At 41.2% G+C, this 21,918-nt stretch overlaps 1 protein-coding gene across 1 annotated transcript in view; it reads left to right on the forward strand.

Moving 5' to 3' along the window:
• slit1b (slit homolog 1b (Drosophila)) overlaps positions 1 to 21,918 on the forward strand; it is a 113,300-nt gene that overhangs the window by 47,120 nt on the left and 44,262 nt on the right. Inside the window, exons 5-14 of the mRNA XM_061727672.1 lie at positions 3,221 to 3,292; positions 3,429 to 3,500; positions 4,250 to 4,321; positions 4,446 to 4,609; positions 4,699 to 4,846; positions 6,326 to 6,397; positions 14,497 to 14,568; positions 16,169 to 16,240; positions 17,208 to 17,351; positions 17,438 to 17,601. Of these exons, the coding sequence (XP_061583656.1) occupies positions 3,221 to 3,292; positions 3,429 to 3,500; positions 4,250 to 4,321; positions 4,446 to 4,609; positions 4,699 to 4,846; positions 6,326 to 6,397; positions 14,497 to 14,568; positions 16,169 to 16,240; positions 17,208 to 17,351; positions 17,438 to 17,601 (1,052 nt within the window). The remainder of the gene's footprint in view (positions 1 to 3,220; positions 3,293 to 3,428; positions 3,501 to 4,249; positions 4,322 to 4,445; positions 4,610 to 4,698; positions 4,847 to 6,325; positions 6,398 to 14,496; positions 14,569 to 16,168; positions 16,241 to 17,207; positions 17,352 to 17,437; positions 17,602 to 21,918) is intronic.

Below are 21,918 nucleotides of genomic sequence, written 5' to 3' on the forward strand. Positions count from 1 at the left end.
ATGAGAATCAGCACCTCCAAAACCGAGGCCATGGTTCTCCACCAGGAAAGGGTGGCGTGCCTTCTCTGGGTGAGTGGAGAAGTCCTGCCTCAGGTGGAGGAGTTCAAGCATCTTGGGGTCTTGTTCATGAGTGAGGGAACGATGGAGCATGAGTTGACAGACGGATCGGTGCAGCGTCCGCAGTTATGTGGTCAGTGTAGCGGAACGTCATGGTGAAGAAATAGTTGAGCCGAAAGGCGAAGCTCTCAATTTACCGGTCAATCTACGCTCCCCTCCTCATCTATGGTCATGAACCATAGATGTGGTAGTGACCGAAAGGATAAGATCGCGGATACAAGCGGCCGAGATGAGTTTCCTCCGCAGGGTGGCTGGACGCTCCCTTAGAGATGAGTTTCCTCCGCAGGGTGGCTGGACTCCCTTAGAGATAGGGTGAGGAGTTCGGTCACCCGGGAGGAGCTCGGAGTCGAGCCGCTGCTCCTTCACATTGAGAGGAGTCAGCTGAGGTGGCTTGGGCATCTGTACCGGATCCTCCTGGACGCCTCCCTAGGGAGGTGTTCCAGGCATGTCCCTCCTCCCTAGGGAGGTGTTCCAGGCATGTCCCTCCGGGAGGAGACCCCGGGGAAGACCCAGGACACGCTGGAGAGACTATGGGCCAAATCCACAAAAGGATTGCACGGCTTTTGCGGCCGCTAAACCGGTGCAAATGAGACAAAAAGAGAGCGTCTAATTCACAAAGCACCCGCAAAGGGCGAATTGCACCACAAACTGCGCTGCCAAGCAAATAGTGTCATGGTGCGTCTGTGCCATTTGCATGCATGTAAATTAGGTAATATTCATACATTCGGCGCAAAATTTCCCCCTTTCTATGCAAATAAGCCTCATTGCAAAAACCGTCTAATTCACAAAGGCCGGCGCTATTTCCCACACGCAAAAATAGTGGAGCAAATACCGTCTTTTCGAAGCGTGTATTAACTGCACGCAAACTCACTCCTCACTCTCTGTTTCTCTCTCTTCAATATCATTCAAGCCTGTGTGATACTGAATGATATTAAGGGTGAAATCTACAGTCAGACATGACTGTAGACAGTCAGATCAAGTGGGGTTGTGGACTTATCTCAGGACGGAGCTCAGGATTCATCCATTCAGTAAGGGGCTGCTTTATTACAAACAATTCCACCATATAAAAATATACATCTAGAATGTGTGTGTTTAGCCGCTGTCACCTATTATACAAAAGCACATATTTTTCCCACATTTGCAATCAATATTAAAAGACAAATATTTTCTATAAACAAACGTTCTTACCCAGTAACCAGCAGTTGTCATCCATGTTCTGCACCATTCTGTGGACACTGCTGTTTCTAAAGATGTAGCTGTCATGCACTGACCCGGTCATGGCAATCACAGGCGCAAATTGCACTCAGCTGCAAAACTTTATGGGCGTGTTTGCGCCAGCATATCATTAGAGCAAAATCTTTTGTGAATAGGACCTTAAAGCGGGGAAAATTGCGGGCGCAAATGCGGCGCAATTCACAGCGCTATTTGCGGGCGCAATCTATTCTTTGTGGATTTGGCCCTATGTCTCTCGGCTGGCCTGGGAACGCCTCGGACTCCCCTCGGAAGAGCTGAAGGAAGTGTCTGGGGTGAAGGAAATCTGGGTATCTCTGATGAGGCTGCTGCCCCCGTGACCCGGTTTCCGGATAAGCGGTGGAGAATGGATGGATGGATGGAAAGGGCCCTGTGCCTGGCTGTGATGGATGTCATCAGCAGTGGTGAGTGGGGGTGTCTGATGTTAATGGAGTGTGACTGGGGTCCTCCGGGGCAGCCAGAGACAATGTTCTCCTCTGTGGTCCTGTGCTCTGTCTGACACAATCTCTCACATGTCTTTTTTGTTGTCACTGCTCTTCACCCGGTGTGGCTCTGCTGCTGTCCAGCTGCTGCTCGGCATCTGTCTTCCAGTCGTACTGCTTCATACATGGGCAGAGTGTAGCACATCTGATCATCAGTGGACCCTGAGCGGTCTGCTTTCTGCTCCTCTGGGCTGGAACGAAAACGGCACTCAGATGACCAGTGTGTAAACTGCTGTGAGACGAGAAGATAGTGGTGTAGACCGGCCTGCGGGACTGACAGAGAAAGATTAACTACTCTAAATGTTTTACAAAAACAAAGCGTATTCACTTTTCCTTCTTCTTTTTTAATTTTTAAATTTTTTTTTTTTTTTTCTACCTTGTCTGCACACATACAGTATTAATGGTTAATACCATGCTGGTAAAAACCTAAGGTGCATTGTTAATATTTTTAATATATATACATATATATACGCATACATATTGTACGCATACGCATACACATACATATATATACACATACAAACCCAGTGTTTTTTTTGTTTGTTTTTTTTGGGGGGGGGGGGGTGACATACGCTGCTAAACCAGGAAGCAAGAACACATGGAGGCCTCACGTCAAGCACTGGAAATCTGCAACAAAAATCACAAACAAAACACAAAACCAACACGGAACCGACCAAAACACAAGCAGCAACTATCCCAAATCTCGAGATCCAATCACAATCTGAGCTAAGCTACCGCTAACTAACCCCAAAAACTACAGAGCAAGCATGCAGGTGAACAAGCCAGTGTATAAGTCTATGTGTGTGTGTGCGTGTATGTGTGTATATGTATGTGTGTGTTTGTGTATGTATATGTCTGTGTGGCTATGTGTGTGTGTGTGTGTGTGTGTGTGTGTATATTTATGGCTATGTGTTTGTACGTTCCCTGTGTATATGTATATGTCTGAGTGGCTGTGTGTGTGTGTGTGTGTGTGTGTGTGTGTGTGTGTGTGTGTGTGTGTGTGTGTGTGTGTGTGTGTGTGTGTGTGTGTGTGTATATATTTATATGGCTATGTGTATGTATAGTATGTGTGGCCATGTGTACGTATGTATGCATGTATGTATGCATGTATATGTGTGTGTGTGATTTTTCCTTCTTCTTATAAAGACATTTTTATCTGAGTAGCCTCTATTGAGGCGAGGTGAGGCGAGTCGAGCTGAGTAGCTACTAGTGGAAAAGCGCCATAAGTCACCTGGCTTTAATAAGCGTAGAACACAATGTGACGGCTCGGTTTGAGTTTTCCAGCTATAAATGTATGTACAAGACCAAATATCATCGAGGATCCTCATCATTACGAGGACAAGTCAACCCACTGTCTCTCTGTTTCTCAGGGACTTGAGTGAGAATGCCATCCAGGCCGTCCCCAGGAGAGCTTTCAGAGGAGCCACAGACATTAAAAATCTGTGAGTGACAGCCGACAACCTGTAAACATTACGCAGATTCAGTCTGCGACTGTAAGAAAATGTCACACATGCCATCAAAACTAAAGCGCATTAAAGGTTGCACCCCGGCTGATGATCTTGTGTTTTTAATTAACAGTCAACTGGACAAAAACCACATCAGCTGCATCGAGGAGGGCGCCTTCAGAGCGCTGCGCTCTCTGGAAGTGCTGTGAGTATCTGAAAACTGCTTCGTTGGAAGCATTCTTCCAGCGTTCAGGTACATTTCATCGTCCTTTTGATAGCTCGACATTTAAGTCACGTCACATTTAAAGAGAATTCACATAATTTTGCATGTTTCTGGAGATTAAGCACATTTGACTGATTTTATTTAGCAGGGAATAATGAACCATATTGCAGCCACTTATGCAGTATTTCTGGTAAAGAGTGGGTGTGTCTGTCCAAACATTTGCTTTCATGGTGCTTCTGCTTTTCTCTCTTTCACACCTGCCAACTCATTTTGTTATTTTTTCCTCTTTCCGTACACTTCCACAATTCTTGCCAGGCTTTCTTCCTGTATCCTCCTTTTTATTTTCACATCCTTTTCTTCTCATCTCTCCCTGTTTGACTTTTCTCTCCTTCATCCACCTGTCATATCTCTCTTCCTTCACTTCATTGCTCCCCGGTTAGTCTAACATTTAGTCTCATTCTCCCTCTTCTGTTCTTCCTCTCTGTTTCCTCATCTCTCCATTGCATCCTTTCTTGATTGAACCACCTTGTGCCTGCTCAGGATGGGGCTTTTGTTGTGAATTGTCATTACATGGATTTGGAATTTTGCACTCAACTAAAAATAAATGGATTACGTATGTGAATGAATTGGATCATGAATGAATTACGATAAGTTGGACCGAGGTGGGATATCATTTGTATTTAACTTGATTGTATTTAACTTTGAAGTGATGTTCCTGCTGTCTCTTGCAGCACTTTGAACAACAACAACATAAGCAGCATTCCAGTCTCTAGTTTTAACCACATGCCAAAGCTCCGTACCTTGTAAGTACCTGCTGTTGTTACTGAATGCTGATTTGTTGTACAGAAAGAGCATTTATCATTTGCATTTACACTCAGTTTTTTTACTGTTCTCCCTTCTTTTTTCTGTGTGCGTTCCTCCTCCCAGTCGACTGCACTCCAACTCCCTGCGGTGTGACTGTCACCTGGCCTGGCTGTCTCCGTGGCTGCGGCAGCGGCCGGCCCTGGGCCTCTACACCCAGTGCAGCTCTCCCCCCACTCTCAGGGGCCTGAACCTCGCCGAGCTGCGCAAGACCGACTTTGCCTGCTCAGGTACAACGGCACAACGGGAAAACCCCAGCACGGTTGAAATAAAGCTGATGCCCAGGAATTCATGGCTGCTTCTTCCCGTCTCCCTTTAGGCCACAGCGGCAGCGCCTTCGTTCAGCCTTGCAGTTTGGCATCTGGATCATGTCCTCCCATGTGTTCCTGTAACAACAACATTGTGGACTGTCGAGGGAGAGGTCTCACCGCCATCCCAGCCCACCTCCCAGAGGCCATGACGGAGATGTGAGCAAAAAAATATATATAAACAAAGAAACAGTCATTCAGTTCAGAGTTTACCTGAGGGGAGTGTGAGTGTGAAGCCCTCAAAGTGATTAAAAAAAGAATATGCAATGTGATTGCAGTCTACTGTAGACCGTCATTGGGGTTACTTCCAGCTCAAAAACAAATGAACAGGTAGACATAATCAGTGTACATCTGTACTGTGTCTAAATAGCATTTAACCATTTTTCAAGTCTAAAGTTAAATGGCATTAATACCTACTCAAGTCAATGTCAATGTTAATGTCAATGTCAATGTCAATTTTATTTATATAGCACATTTAAAAACGGCCGAGGTTGACCAAAGTGCTGTACAGTGTACAATAAAATGAAACAATACCAAAAGAAAATACAATACAAAGTGTAGAAACAATAAAATCACTAACATGCTAGAATGATCAATAAAATAGTAATAAAAAATAGAAAATAAACAGCAAAGAACAGACACACAAAGTGCACAATCACTTCTCACAGATGTAGGCAACCATTTACCGTACACCAAAAGCCAAAGAAAATAAATACGTTTTCAAAGTAGACTTAAAAACCTCTAGGGTCTGAGCAGATCTAATAATTAGTGGCCAGCTATTCCACAGCTTAGGGGCGGCCACCGCAAAAGCTCGGTCACCTTTAGTTTTGAGCCTTGATTTAAGTCCCTGTATGCTACTCTAAAAATAGGAGAGAACTACTTAGTGATTTATTACAGCTCTGATATCTGTCTATCTCCCCGTCCCTGCATCTCATTACAAACCACTCTCCACCGTCACAATGATGTTTTTTCAGCTTATGATTATTTACTGTATAATATCTTTTTAATGATACACTGTTTACTTTAGCAACTTTTTAAATGTATTATAAAATCTCTCCAGTACAAAGTATAACAGGCTAGGTACATTGTTGCTTCTTTAGCAAGGTGCTTTAACATGGTTTTAAACCTGAGATAAGGAAGATCTCTTAAACGCTGTTACATAGTTACCTGTGGATTTACCTTGAACTGAAGATTAGCTTGATCTCATTTACTGCATCCTCAAATCGTCAGATCAACCACTGTTTAGTTTAGTTTAGTTTTATTTATTCGCACGTGACAATACAATAATTACTGCAGTGCAGGTGAGAAAAAAGAAACCCAAGGTGGGCTTATGAAGGATTCTCACCAGAGATAAATACAAATAAGTAAACAAGGTAATCAAACTTTACAAAAGCAGCACATGAAGAGAGAAGAAAAAAAAAAGAAATGTAAATAAATAGCTGAATACATACAAATACACCATCAAATTTACAAAAATGATTGCACTGGATGTCTCTTTTACAACATAGTTGCTCAAACCTGACATAGGCGGGTTTTATTTTGAGTCATTTCTTTAACACAAGGACCCGCTCACCCAACACACCACCAGATTGTCCTGCACTACTATCATAATCTGTTTCTCTTTCTTCCTCCTCGCAGCCGTCTGGAGCAAAACGGCATCAAGTCAGTTCCTCCCGGCGCCTTCACCTCCTACAAGAAGCTTCGGCGAATGTGAGTCTTCCTGTACTTGCTTCCTTTACCAGAATTCGTGCAAATTGTGCTAAGTATCACAAAGAAAAAGTTGTTAAGGAAACACCTAGAATTCAATACAACTGTCACACGTCTCAAAAACCTTTTCACGCTTCCAGGAGGTGGCTCTTTAGACATGTTGATAATACAGTTTATTGCAGAAGTGTGATGGAAACACTTTTGGCACATTTCCACGTCCCTGGCGGCGCTGTGTGTGACACGGTTGGTCAATCAATCTAAAGGGATCAGAATCTAGTTTCCAGCTGTTTTCGGCCTCATTAATAGGATGTACTTGTGCTATAACCCGACTTAATGACCTTGCATCACTGCATAACATCAGGGCTTTGCCTCTGAATGATTATTTGAATGATCAGTCCTCTGTTGAACTAAAGATGTTCATCTTCTTTGTTTTGAGGAGAATCCTTGCAGGATGAGATAGGCAGAGTTACTCATTAAAGAGAAAAACACTGCTCCGGGGAAACAGCAACCCCCCGCAGCGGTACCCGCAGAATTATTGTTTCCGGAAACTCATCTTATCTGTAAAACCAAACTCTGACGAGCTGGGCGTAGATTAGTCGCAGCCGAATTAATCTAAGTGAACATTAAATAACATTTAATGTTCAAAAGGCCAAAATGCTGCGACACACAAGTGATTTAGAATCAGGACTGCTTGATCTGGTTCAGGGAAACTAAGGAGCACGCAGCTTAAAGAGCAACACGTCTTGTTCGTCTCGTTGCTTCTTCTGGTCTGGTTTTCCTGTCATAACTATTTTAATACAAAAGCAGTGAATTAGCTGCTAGATTATGCAGCCCTTGTCATGTCAGAGCAACCAAGGACACAGCTGCAGGTAAACTACCTTCTCCTCACCACAGCGATCAGCCTGATCTCCGTGTTACTGCATCAGTGAGATTCACATATTGTCCCCCAGTGAAATCTCGTCCGGTTCTGCAGCATTAAGCTTTTGCTTTTTTGGGTACTATGGAAACCCAGAAAGCTAATGGGATTTTTATAGTATTTCTGCATCCGTGGGGACTTGATTGTGAGACGATGTCTCTGTTTTTTGGTTTATCTTGTAACTGGGCTGCTCTCTCACTGAGCTGTGGTTTTCCTGCTCAGTGTAACGTTCAGCCCCCGGGATTTCAGCTTCCAGGAGCGTTCGATTTCTATCAGCCTGCAATGAAATATTGTCCCCATTTGAGGCTTTTTAAAGGTCTTGCATAATAAAGTGAGCATATTTCATATGTTTAAAGAACCAATCTGTCCATAATAATAATGTCCACTTATTTTTCTTTGTATTCCTTTAGTGCCGTCCTCCCTTGCTGCTTTTCTTCTCTTTCTTCCTTCACCCGTGTTCTCCACTCAGACGTTCTCCCTTCCCATCTTTATATCTCTGTGGTTTTCCTTTTCTTCTTACCCCCCCCCGTCCTCTGCCCTCTTACATCATGGCTGTGAAACGGTGCCGGGTTTGAGGCGGGGGTTGATTACATTACCAGGCTGGGTTAAGTGGTTTGTCTTTAAACGTATCATGACAGTTGAGCGACTGACGTGTTGCAGCAGCGCAGCTACCTCATACAGTACGCTAACATGTGGCGGTTTGGCCGGCCAGACCCAATCAAAGATGTAACAACCCCAGCTCGGTCAGCTGAGCAGCTCACATAAAAGAATCTGTCAGGTTTACTTACAATGAGTCAAGTCACAAAGAGCGGCCTCTCACTTTTTATACGGTGTTTACTTCATTTAAAGATGAAGTCAGACAAATATTACATCATAGTAACACAAACATGGAGCCAAACACAATTAGGTAAAACCCAGTGAGTTAGTTTAAATGGTTTTATTATAGGATGGCAGCTACTGAACTGAGAAATACGGCTTTGTAGATGAAACAAGAAGAAAGGCAGTTCAACAGTTCAAATAATGCATCCACATGAGTAAAGGTCTGCTCCTGTTCCTGACTAGAGATGATGTGAGTGGTGATGTAACGCTGGTACAACCAGGAGCAGGAACCTGTTCTGACCGCTACGCCGTCTCTTACAGCCATTAAACCGCTATTGCTGACACTTTGCTTTACTAAAGATAGTCCCACACTGCAAAAACTCTAAATCTTAACAAGAATATTCGTCTTATTTCTATTTAAAATGTCTAATTTTTAGTTAAAAAAATCTCATTACACTTAAAACAAGACTCATCACTGGAAAAAAAACAACAATTTTCACCTTTTTCAAGTAAATTTTCACTTAAAATAAGTACAAAAATCTGCCAGTGGAACAATATTTTTTTGCTTGTAATGAGAAGATAAATCTTGTCCCACTGGCAGATTTTTCTACTTATTTCAAGTGAAAATTTACTTGAAACAGGTGAAAATTGTCAAATAACAAGTAATTTTTTCTGGTAATGACTCTTGTTTTAAGTGTAATGAGATTTTTTTTACTAAAAATTAGACATTTTAACTAGAAATTAAAGCTGCAAGCAGCGATGAACGGGCCCTCGCACTCACGGGCACCGCCCCCCAAGCATATCAGAAACGACACCACCCACGACTTCCTATGTCAAACCATTGAAAAGTTAAAGCAGAAAAAAGGGTTGGAGTGAAGCTGCTGTGACGTATTTGATTGTGTATCTAAACGAAGAAGACAACAACACTAAAGATGTAGAACCTGGAGGAGATGATAGATGTGCTGCTGGATCTGTGGCTTGTGTTTGATATCAAGTTAAAAAATGAGAGTGAAAGAAGATTCAAGCAAGTTTGTCTCGGCTGCTGAAAAGTCAGCTGGAGCCGTGAGCAGCTATGAAGAGACAGAGCTCCTGGTAGATCTGGTTGTTCCTTATCACCGTCTAGATCTTTTTAATTCTCTCCTCAGCACCAGGTTTATGAACATCTGCACCTCAGAGTTGGATCATGAAACAGACTTTTGCTGCCATTGCTGGTTGAATCAAATGAACCTGCATTCTCCACCACCTCTATCCTGCTGAATTTCAGGCATTGCAGGCCTTAAAGGTTGAACATCATGCCTCCTAAAGCCCAAAACAACACCACTGAGGATAATGTCACCATGGCTCAAGTGCGTGGACTGCTGGACCAGCAAAAAGACTTTTACAAAACTCTACTTGAACAACAGGAAAAAAGCTTTAAAACCTGTGTACAGATCATAGTTGATTCTTCAAACAGGAGGATTGATGATCTAGCAAAGCAAGTCTATGATCTCAAGGTGAGTCTGGAAATGACTCAAAATGAATTTGATGATTTCAAGAACTCTTGTAAAACTTGGTCCAAGACCTGTAATGAGACCAAGACAGACTTGGACACAATTTGCAAAAGTTTGATCTCAATCTCAGACAAGACAGATTATCTGGATGGCCAATCAAGACGCCGTAATATTGTCATAGATGGCATTAAAGAGTCTGGGAAAGAAAAAGTGTCTGAAACTGAAGAAAAGGTGAGAAAACTACTCAGTGAAAAACTACAGATGGATCATTTGAAAGTGGAGTTGGATTGGGTTCATAGGACCGGGAAGCTGATGTCGTCATCATCATCAGAAACATCAGAAAAGCCCCGACCCATTGTGGTCAGATTTCTGCGCTTGAAAGACAAACTTGCTGTTCTGGCGAAAGCTAAAAACTTAAAAGGCTCAAGCATCTACATCAATGAGGACTTCCCTGAAGCTGTTCGGCAAAGAAGGAAAGATCTACTCCCAGCAATGAAGGCAGCGCGAGAGAGAGGTGACATTGCATATTTGAGATACGACAAACTCATTGTCCACCCACCTTCCCCAAACCCACCACAACAAAGGAAAGCTACTTCTCAGAGTTTGGCTCATTAGGCATTAAGCATTTTTGACAGTATTTTGTTTTCTTTCCCACATATCTACAGCACATTCCTTTACACACACTATGGACCACAACAAATATGATTTTGAAGGGCAGATCTTTAAGCCCTTTGATCCTTCAATATTTGACTCCTACAGTTATGATTTTGACCCTGATCTAAATTTTTTTTCGGGATATGATACCTCTAACTTTTGTAGTTTTTATAACGAAACCCAGTTTAATGATTTATGTGCTTCTATGCCTCCAAATATATTCTCTACTTTTCATTTGAATATTAGAAGTCTTTCTAGGAACTATGACAATTTTATTCATTATTTATCGTTACTCAAACATGATTTTTCTGTTATTGCTTTATCAGAAACATGGCTTACAGAGAACTCTAGAGATACCTTTAAATTACCTAATTACAATTCAGCTCATTACATAAGAGAGAATAGATCTGGAGGTGGAGTATCTCTGTTTATTCATGGTGACTATGAATTTAAAATTAGGAATGATCTCTCTTTGAAATCAGATAGGGCTGAGGTGGAATCGGTCTTTTTGGAGCTCTCTTGTCTCTCTGGTGGAAAAAATTTTATTGTTGGTGTTATTTACCGCCCACCTGACTCTGTTATCAAAGATTTTAATGAAAGTCTGTCCAGTTCTCTTGACCTTATAAGCAAAGAGGATAAACTCTGTTTCATTTTAGGAGATTTCAATATAAACCTTTTTAAAAATAATTTAGATACCCTCACTGGGGATTTTTTGAATATTCTTTATTCTAATTACTTTTTCCCTCTTATTCATAGATCTACACGAGTTAAAGAAAATTCTGCAACTTTAATTGATAACATCTTAACTAACTCTTTGAGTAGAGGAATGAAATCAGGGGTTTTGTATTCAGATTTGTCAGATCATTTCCCCATTTTCCAGTACTCTTTAATTAATGTTAATAGAGTTAAACATGCCAAGAAAACAACGTACAAAAGGATTATGAGCAAGTCTAATATTTCTAAATTTAAAGACATGCTTGCTAGTATCTCATGGGATGATCTTTATGAGCAAAATAATGTTGAAATTGCATATCAAAGTTTTATGAACATTATTAGCTTTAGTTTTAATCAGTGTTTTCCAATTGGCAGTTCTACTAAGAAATCCAGTCAAGCCTTTAACAAGCCTTGGTTTTCAGTTGATTTACTGAAGCTGTTGAGAAAAAAAAATAAAATGTACAGAAAATATGTCTCAAATCCTACTCCTCTTACCCATGGTGTTTATAAATCCTATAGGAATAAATATACTCACTCCATTAGGCTTGCAAAAAAGAAATATTTCAGTGAAAAATTCCATAGTTGTTCAAAAGATATTAAAACCACGTGGAAAGTAATAAATCAGTTGTTGCAAAGAGAAAGGACTACCCCAGAGCTCCCTTCAGTTTTCTTGGATGGGGAAAATTCTTTCAACAATCCATTTGATATAGCTCAAAGATTTAATGATTTTTTTGTTAATATTGGTTATGAATTGTCAAATAAAATTTCTACTTGTCATGGTAATCCACTGGATTTTATTTCTAAAGATTTTCCTATTATTTCGTCATTCAAGCTCCCAAATATTCATGAAATAAGTGACATAATTGATGAACTGAAAACATCTTCAGCCGGTCATGACAATATACCTGCATTCCTTGTCAAACAGGTGAAACAGACAATACTGCAGCCACTTGTTTATATCTTTTCCTTGTCTTTGAAAACAGGCATTGTGCCAGAAGATTTAAAAATTGCAAAAGTTATTCCTCTGTTTAAAGCTGATGACCCATGTTGTTTCAATAATTATAGACCCATTTCTATTTTGCCATGTTTTTCAAAAATATTAGAAAAAATTATTTATAAACGGATTCTTTTTCATTTAGATTCTAATTCAGTTCTCTACAAACATCAGTATGGTTTTCGGAAAAATCATTCTACTTATATGGCTCTGCTTCACCTTATTGACAAAGTTACCTCTGCACTTGAGAAAAATGAATTTACCTGTAGTATCTTTATCGACCTTTCAAAGGCGTTTGATACTGTTAACCATCAAATTTTAATGGATAAGTTACATAAGTACGGTTTTCACGATACTGCATACAAATGGTTAAAAAATTATGTCTCAAATAGAAAGCAATTTGTTTGTGTTAATGGTTGCTATTCCAATAAGGCCAGATTACTTTGTGGAGTCCCGCAGGGGTCCATTCTTGGACCATTATTATTTCTTATTTATATTAATGATTTGCCTAATGTTTCAAATTTCCTTTGTCCAATAATGTTTGCAGATGACACAACCCTAGTGCTCTCTCATTCAAACTTCAACTCACTGATTAAGGATGCCAATGCCGGTTTAACTGCCTATGCTATGTGGTTCAGATTAAATAAACTATCCTTGAATATAAAGAAATCAAATTTCATAATTTTTAGTGGCAAAAAATCATACCCTAAGGATTCATGCAAAATTAATATTGAATCTGTTAGTATGCCTCAGGTGTCAATACAAGATTCCTGGGTATTATTGTTGATGAGAGTTTGAGTTGGAGAGAACAAATTGATTGGGTTACCAAAAAAATCAATAAATCCATTGGCATTATAAGGCGTGTTAGTCATCTTGTCACGACGAGTTGTCTCCTTACACTTTATTATAGTTTAATTTATCCTTATCTCTCTTATTGTAATATAGTTTGGGCAAATACTTTTCCTACAAATCTTCACAAAATTCTGGTCCTACAGAAACGTTTTGTTAGGATTGCAACTCGATCAGAGTCACATGCTTCATCTACTCCTTTATTTCACAAACTCCAGATTCTTACTATTTATGACATCAATATTTTTCAGATATGCATTTTTATTTATAAGCTAAATTCAAGTGAAGGCAATATTCCTGGACATTTCAAGACTTACTTTAAATTAAACTCAGAGATTCATTCTTATTCAACTCGACAATCCTCAGATCTTCATCCTCCTAAATTTCTCACTTGCAGAGGTCAATTTTCGGTGAGATTTAGGGACTAAATTGTGGAATGATTTTTCCCCCCTGGCAAAAAGCTCGTCCTCTCTGAAATTTTACAAAAGACGTTTAAAGGACCACTTGACTGCTGTTTTGTAACTGTTTTCCCAATGTATTGTTGTTTATGTATCCATGTTCTTTTTGTTTTTTTCTGTGTTTCACTCATAGTGACATGTACAGTCTTATTTGCTCAGGAATCAATACAATATAAGTTGTAAAAACAATATCCCATGCACACTCACACACATTTATTTTTTGTCTTTATTCTTTATTATTTATATATTGCATTATTAGTTTGCCATCACTTTTGTGTAGTTATACTTTCTGTTTTTTTGTATGTTAATCTTGACATGAAATTTTAATATCTTCGGTGGAGGCTTCAAATAAGCCCATTGGGTTTTTTGCCTCTTCCTGCACCGTATAGTGTTTATCATTGATATTTCCTGTATATTTTTAAAAACTGTGCAAAACAATAAACTAAACTAAACTAAAACCAGAATCCGTCAGAGTCTCTTTCTCTGATTTCCTCCTCCTGACTCAGACGTCTGACTCCAACCCCCCGACCAATGGGTGTCCTGTAGTGTGATGATGTCAGATACAGCCGACTCAGCAGCTTAGAACCTCGGCAGAATAGATACAGAAAAGTATCTACTCGGCACGTTAGACCCCTGGTGGAAAAGAACCAAACTGAGTTGAGTGGAGTCGGGCTGAGTAGGTACTAGTGGAAAAGTGCCATTAATGTCCGGTGTAACAACCCCCCCCCCACCCCCCCGCTTTGATTGCAAAGTTTAGGGGCCAATGACCTTTACAGTTAAGAAATCTACATGATATGAAGATGTCATTAATGAGGCCTGAATCAGATTCCTGCAATAAAAGAGTGTTAAAATCAGAGTTCTGGACTCCAGTCGCGATGGACGGGTTCAGTGATGTTCTGAAATAATGATTTCCACCTCCAATAAAGGGATAGTTTATATCTATGAGTTATTGAGTTTTATTACATTTGATATCTGAATGTCGTTGTTCTTCTGCTGAGACTGAAAGGTTCCATGATCCCTCCGCTGCTACCAGGAGGGTTTGTGACGCCACAACTGGTGTAGAAAGAAACCGTGTCACACCAGGAGGCCACAAAGTCAGAAGATGAACCAGAAAATCTTTAGAAGTGAAGCAACATCGTATTACAATGTATTCCCATTTCCACCAGCAGGTATCCAGACTAATTCTGATGGTTCTCTTTCATTTGCAGAGATCTGAGTAACAACCAGATATCGGAGATCGCTCCTGATGCTTTTCACGGCCTCCGATCTCTCAACTCGCTGTGAGTGCTTTACAAGTGTTTACACATGTCTGTATTTGCATCTCCATTTTTCCGCTCTGTGCATTTGTTTGAGCGTCTGTTTGCATGAATAATTCAGAAGTGGCGCTTCATCGCTGGAAACAAAGAACTCATCTGCAGATATCAGAACACAAACAATCACTACAACGTGTGTGTACGTAAATGTGCGTAAAAAAGACAGCGCAGACCCCCCCGGAGGATGTTCATTCAGACGTCTTGTTATTCATAAATCAGAACAATAACTCAGAGTTATGATACAAAACTATTCCATTGTAAATATGCGTTAAAATGTAAATACAATAACTGTAATTAATGGCTTTTGATTAAAGAAAAACATGTAAGTATCTCATTTCCAAAACATTTATTTATCCAAGTCCAAACATAAAAATGAATTTGCAGTTAAAAGAAACTTCCTGTTTGAGCTGAACCGACAGGAAACGTGTCCAACAAGAGAGATGTCCCTTAAAACCACAGGAAGGCTCTTAACTCCCTAAACAAGGTAGCACAGAGAGCAGGAGAAGATGTCTGTCCTCCCAAACAGTTGTTTCTCAATGTGGAGTAAGTACAAACAAAATGTAGTGCTTTAAAAGAAACGGAAATAGATGGTATAGAAACGGAAATAGATATAGACATAAAACAAGGTATCAAAAATGTCAAAACAGAAAACGTAAAGTAACATCTTTGGGAAATATAAGATATGCAACAAAAGAAATCAAAAACAAATGGGGAGGAAGTAGAAATGTGATTTACGTCAGGATAGGTTATTCATGTAGCAACAACGAACCTGGACCAAAGTGCTTTACAAGCAAATACCAAACATTCAAATTCATGCACACAAAAACAGTAAAGTCCCCAAAAAAAGAAATGACTACATGTGTTGGTTCAGCTCAAATGAAAGGCCTCGGAGCAGCAGAGACGAGTCTCCAGCGGAGACTTGGAGACTTGAATGCAGCAGCAGATTCAGCAGTGTTAGAAGTCCTTGTTGGTAACGGTCTCTGCTCCAGGGATCGGGACCAGCCGCCAGTTTCAAGTCCAGATTCGGGAACGCCGAGGACATTCTGGCTGGAAGACGTCAGCGCTCTGACAGGAGTGTGAACATCAAGCAGATACGATGCTGCCAATCAATCTAAAACCTTGAAAATAATCAGTCAAATTAAAATTAAAATTAAAATTGATCCTGAAATGAACAGTGATGGTGGAATGGTACAGTACGCTCTTGCTTTCTGGTCTCAGTTACTGCAGCCAAAACCCAGATTACTGGTCTATGCCAACATATAAATAATAACAATAACCCAGCCTTTTAGTCGTTAAAAGCATATAAAGATCTTTCAAAAGCCCTGCAGGTGAACTGGCTGAGCTTAAGAGAAGAGTTACAGACTGGGAAAGATAAATCATAACTTTGCATTCGACAAGAAGATGGCACCAGAATGTGGGTTGGGATGCAGCAGTCCTACCAATCACAGACGTGGACCCAGGTTTTTCATGCTAGCGACACCTCGTACTGCACACTGATCCAGCAGCGAGTAGCTGTGAACAGACAGAGGAGGATGCAGAACTCAGTGTGTGTGTTTGTTTTCTGCAGGGTTTTGTATGGTAACAAGATCACCGAGCTCCCCGGCGGCGTTTTCGACGGCTTGGCTTCTCTGGAGCTGCTGTAAGTCTAAAGTGCAACATGCATACATTTATCCAAACTGATGTCCACGGGGGGTCAATACAACAACTTCTTGAACTCTGCAGCTTCAGTTCAGTTTTACTCTCAACCACTTCCAGCATAAAAGAAATGCAGATGTCACTTTGAAGCTGAAGCGTTGAATGGAAAATAATGCATGGTTCGGTTATGTTGAGGCAAGGGTTTTGCACCTTCGTTCATCATATCATGCACCTCTGCGTTTTCAGAAGATATATTTTAGCTCTAAACTCAGATCTGTGAGAGGGACACAGTCTGAGAACCAACCAGAACTATATCATCTAGCTCAGGGCTCGGCAACCCGCGGCTCTAGAGCCGCATGCTCTTAAGCGCCGCCCTGGTGGCTCCTGGAGCTTTTTCAAAAATATTTGACCTTTTTTTCCCTTTTTTTCTTCTTTTTTTTCTCTTTTTTTCTCTTTTTTCCTTTTTTCTGTTCTTTTTCTTTTTTTATTCTTGTTTTATTCTTTTTTTCTCTTTTTCTTCCTTTTTCTTTTCCTTTTTAATCTCGACATTTGATTTTTATCTCGAAATTTTGACTTTTTTCTCGTCATTTCGACTTTTTTCTCAACATTTTGACTTATTTCTCGAGATTGGACTTCAACATTCATCTCGACATTTTGACATTTTTCTCAACATTTCGACACTTATCTCGACATATCAACTTTTTTCTCAACATTTCGACTTTTTTCTCGAGATTGTACTTCAACATTCATCTCGACATTTCGACTTTTTTCTCGAAATTTTGACTTTTTTCTCAACATTTGGCCTTTCGCCATTTGCCTTCATTCTAAGGCTTATACAAGACTTTTCATTTTTTGCAGCTCCAGACATATTTGTTTTTAGTGTTTTTGGTCCAATATGGCTCTTTCCACAGTTTGGGTTGCCGACCCCTGGTCTAGCTCGTTACAATTGTTGGTTGTCCACCGTCTTTTAGGTTGCTGAACGCAAACAAGATCCACTGCATCCGTGCCACCATTTTCAAAGACCTGGAGAACCTGGCTCTCCTGTCGCTGTACGACAACAAGATCCAGAGTCTGGCCAAGGGCACCTTCAGCTCGCTGCACAGCATCCAGACCCTGTGAGGAGAACCGGCTCGTCCTGCTCACTTCTTCCCGCTCCGCCCAGTCTCACGTGACTGATGTGTTTCTTGTGATTTCCCATCAGCCACCTGGCCCAGAACCCCTTTGTGTGTGACTGTAACGTGAAGTGGCTGGCAGACTTCCTGCGTTCCAACCCCATCGAGACCAGCGGAGCGCGCTGCGCCAGCCCTCGCCGCCTCGCCAACAAACGCATCGCCCAGATCAAGAGCAGCAAGTTCAGATGCTCCGGTCAGTCTCCTCTCTCTGCAGGTGGACGAGTCAGACACATTAAAGCTGCTGCCTGTTTCCTTCACGATGAAACCAAACTAGGTCTGTTGTCCCCACAGTGGCCACGGTTACATGATGTTTTTTAATTCGGAATTGATTATTCCGAATTAAATAATTCCGAATTAAACTATTTTCCTTCGAGTTTACATGGAAATAGTAATTCCGAATTGAGGTTTACATGGAAAACACGTTTGATCGGCTTTCTCCAATTCCGCTTAATCAGAATCAGAATCATACATCTCCACACCGAATATCATACAATACACAGTATCAAGTTGCAAAAAAACACCTCAGCAGCACACAGAAAAGCAACGTACACACAACAAAACAACATCATAGCTTGTGGGTATGGGGGGTGGGCAAGTCGGGGGGGGGGGGATCCCGGCACAGTTCATCCAAGTGAGGGCCGCGGCAGCGTGGCGCTCGAACCCCAAGTCCGTGTCAGGGGGGCTGATAAGAGGGGAGCCAGGGAAGGCGTTGAAGATGGGGGATGGGGGGGTGTGGTTATCAGTGAGTGTGTGTGTGCGATGAGTCTGTGAAAACTTCGCCCCAGAGCTGCTCTCAGCCATTGTCCTTGATGTTATCAGACGGCTCGATACAGTTCTGTAAACAAGTCCACAGATGTTTTGAGAGAAGGGGAGGGCTAGTGGGGGGGCAGAGCCGCTTGTTTACATTCCACCAGGGAGATTGTGACTCCGAGCAGCGAGCCAAGCTGCCCTGTCAAGGTCAGATTATAGAATCAACAATTGTATGAAAGAAAACCGGCAGACTCCAGTGATTTTCCATCTGCCGTTAAGTCTCTGATTCCTCAATGGCGACTCAAAACAGACGAATTTGTGATCAATTCCCGCCAAGCCGAGTTCCCAGCTTCTCCAAGGTGTTCTCCATCTTGCCAATGAGCTCTAAGACCGCCGCTAGCCTGCGATTCTGTTCAAGAATCGCATCTAGCTTGCGGCCTTGCTCTCCCAGCGTTAAAGTTTGAGTGCTGATCCCCGTGCTTATTCCTTCAACAACATCGGGCAGCTCAGAAAGGGCCAGAACGGCTGTCGCCGACTTACGCGATTGTGGATAGGCCAGGAAAATCCCCACTCCAATTAGAAGAAATCCTGCTATCATAAATCCAATTATGAAGGCGTCTTCAACGTCCTCGACGGACATAATCTTGAGGCACAACGGCTTCCAGTTTTTGTAGGAATCCATTGTGTATCCAGCAAAAAAAGTCCCATCGGGGCAAGAGGGCTCCCTAACTCCCTGACTTCTCGTCGCAAAAATTTGGTCAATTGTGCTGAGAGACCAGTTAATCAATTCCATGATTGTAGAGTTTTCGGAGGAGTGAAAATGAGAGGCTCTGAAGACAAGACAGGACAAAAGCAGTAGCAGGGAAGGTTGATAAGGGAGAGGAGCAGAAAAAGCGTCCGCCTTCGCTGAGAGCGGGAAGGAAAGCCTAAGGTCTGGGGGTTGGGAAGGTTCTGATTGGATAGGGGGGAGGACGTCTTTACGTATTTACGTCTACCGGAAGAAAACAAACTTACTCGATTAGCAACAACATGGTTCATTTAACCTAGCCGCTACAACTTTGAAAAGCTCACCATTTTGATGTTTCCGGTTTCCATCTGTTCTTTTAATTATTTCCAGGTCCTCCAAGCTATTTATTAAATAAATGATCTCTGCTCTTTTTACTGCGTGCTGCCATCTTGAAACTTTGTTTGGAAAACCAGCCCAGCGTGGAATATAAGATCATGGAGACAGACGGACGAGGGAACGAGCAGCGCAGAAAGACTAATTCATTTAAAGCGGAATGTGTGGGAGTGTATACATGATCGCGGAATTATTCTATTCAGATTTAAAATCAGAATAAACCAGCCACTTACTTCGGAATTAAGTTTAATTCGGAATGGCCATTTTCATTCAGAATTAGGTGTTTACATGGTCATTTTTAATCATTTTAAATCAGATTTAATTTTAATTCTGAATGAAAGAGGAATTAAACTTTCCATGTAAACGCACTCATTGATAAGGAACGATGAGCGTTTACTGATCTATTAGAAAGACCTTTACTTGAACCGAGAAATGTGGGTTAAGAGTAGCTTCAGAGAAGATCCCAGAGTTGGGCTCACGTTAAAAAAAAGCTTACCTTAGAACCAGGCAAGGTGCCAAGGATCTCAGTTTCAGATGGGAGAGAATAATATTGTAATTACAGAGGTTGACATAGATAACTGTGGTAATTACTCCTCATTCTTCTGGCAGACATCCAGATTCTGGATCATTTAATGGGGACATGTTGCAGGAGAAAATGAACTTCCATGTGCATGAAAGTATATGTTTGGGGGACATTCAGATAAAAACTAATTTGAAAGGGAGGGAGACGGGACTGAGGGAAGGGACTGACTCCGCCCCCTAAAAGTGGCTGCTCTGGGGGCTGAAAAGAGCTGTATCTCTGTTGTATTTTGGTCTCAGGTGTTTTGTAAAGATCTCAGGAAACCACATCAACTTCATTAAAGGAGACAAAAGTAAAAGGAAGAAACAATTATCTGGCTTCTATCTATCTGATGAGGGAGAGACAGGAGGAGAGACTGTTTGATGAGCTAAATTGATGACCAGTTGTGACAAGAGGATGAATGGTTTGTCGTGCTGCTAATTTACACACGGCCTCTCTTTTCCAGCAGACAATGAGTTGTTCATTTCAAGGTCCGTTGTTCTCTGCACTGAGCTCTTTTATATTTGCAACAATAACATGAGTGCCACCTTTATATGCTCTTGATTGTCAGCCTCTAAATGACAAATGGATGGATGATTGTGCCACAGTGACACGTCTCTGTTGATCGTGTTTCTCGTCAGCCGCCAGATTGTTGTTTTCATCTTTATATCAAGCTGTGTTTATATGTTCTGTCTTCATTTCAATGGTGTCAGAATTGTTCTTCCCTGCCTCTCAACGGGACACGGAGCCATCAGACCTCCGTTCCCTTCAGGGGTCGCGGTAGCAAATCACCTCCATCCTGTTCTCTCACACCAACTAACCTCGCGTCTTCTTTCATCCACAAATCTTCAGTCTGGCCTCCCTCCTGGCATCCTTCCGTGTTCAATATCCCTCCTCTGTTCACGTCCAAACCCTCTCAGTCTGGCCTCTCTCCCTTCCTCAGAACCTCTAACATGTGCTGGTGTACTCCTTCTTCATCCATTCATCATCCTCACTCTCAAAGGAACCTCAACATGTTATTCTCTGCTATTTCCATCCTCCTGGCTTTTCCTCAGAGCCACAGTCTCTAAACTACACAGTATAGCGACTGCGATGACCTAGTGTCTTTATTTATTTATTTATCCAATATGTTTTTAGAATTTAATTTACAAATCATGCCTTCTTCAGAGTTCTGTAGGCCCACCAGGGTTTGTTTACTTATTTAGCATATATTAAAAAGTCATTAATACAATTACCACAAAAAGAAACAATAGACAGCATTTATGCCAGGAGGTCCAAAAAACCCTCTAGGGGCTTGACGAGAGGACTTCCTTAAATGAGCATAAAAATGGACATTATCATGGACATAAATGCAAATCACACGCAGCAGACACACACACACACACACACACACACACACACACACACACACACACACACACACACACACACACACACATACATCCCCGCGCACAGCGCACACACACACACACACACACACACACACACACACACACACACACACATACACCCCCGTGCACACCACACTCACACACTGTACACTCGCACGCACACACAAAGAAAAGAAAAAAGTACATACCCAAAAAAATAGAATAGACAAAGGAAAGAAAGAAAAAACTACAATACTGTATAAAAATGAGGAAAAAGACAAATGTGAGTGAGTAGAAGTTTACATATCATAAAGCTTGGGCTGTGCAATTAATCGATTTTAAATCTAAATCGGATTTATTAATCACAATCGATGTTAAACAAAGGATTCGGGATTTTATTTTTGTCCAAAATCGCCCAGCCCTACATTAAGCTATTGATATAGCAAAATATGTTTCACTGATTTTTTAAATAATTCATGAGAAAGTTTGACCAGATGGGGAGGAAGTGAATCCCATATCTTGGAACCTTTGTAAGAGATTCTTAAACTGAGATTAAATAGTTTGCGATTGTAGGGTCCGAAGCTGGGATGCTTTACGGGTTGAATAATTATGAAATTCATTGTTCGGGGAAAATAAATAGTGAAAAAAGTTAGGAAGAGTTTTATTTAAAGAACCATATGCAAATTGAGCAATTTGGAGGTTATTAATCTG

Source organism: Cololabis saira, chromosome 1 (assembly GCF_033807715.1).
Source record: "Cololabis saira isolate AMF1-May2022 chromosome 1, fColSai1.1, whole genome shotgun sequence".
In the NCBI taxonomy this organism is placed as follows: Eukaryota; Metazoa; Chordata; class Actinopteri; order Beloniformes; family Belonidae; genus Cololabis; species Cololabis saira.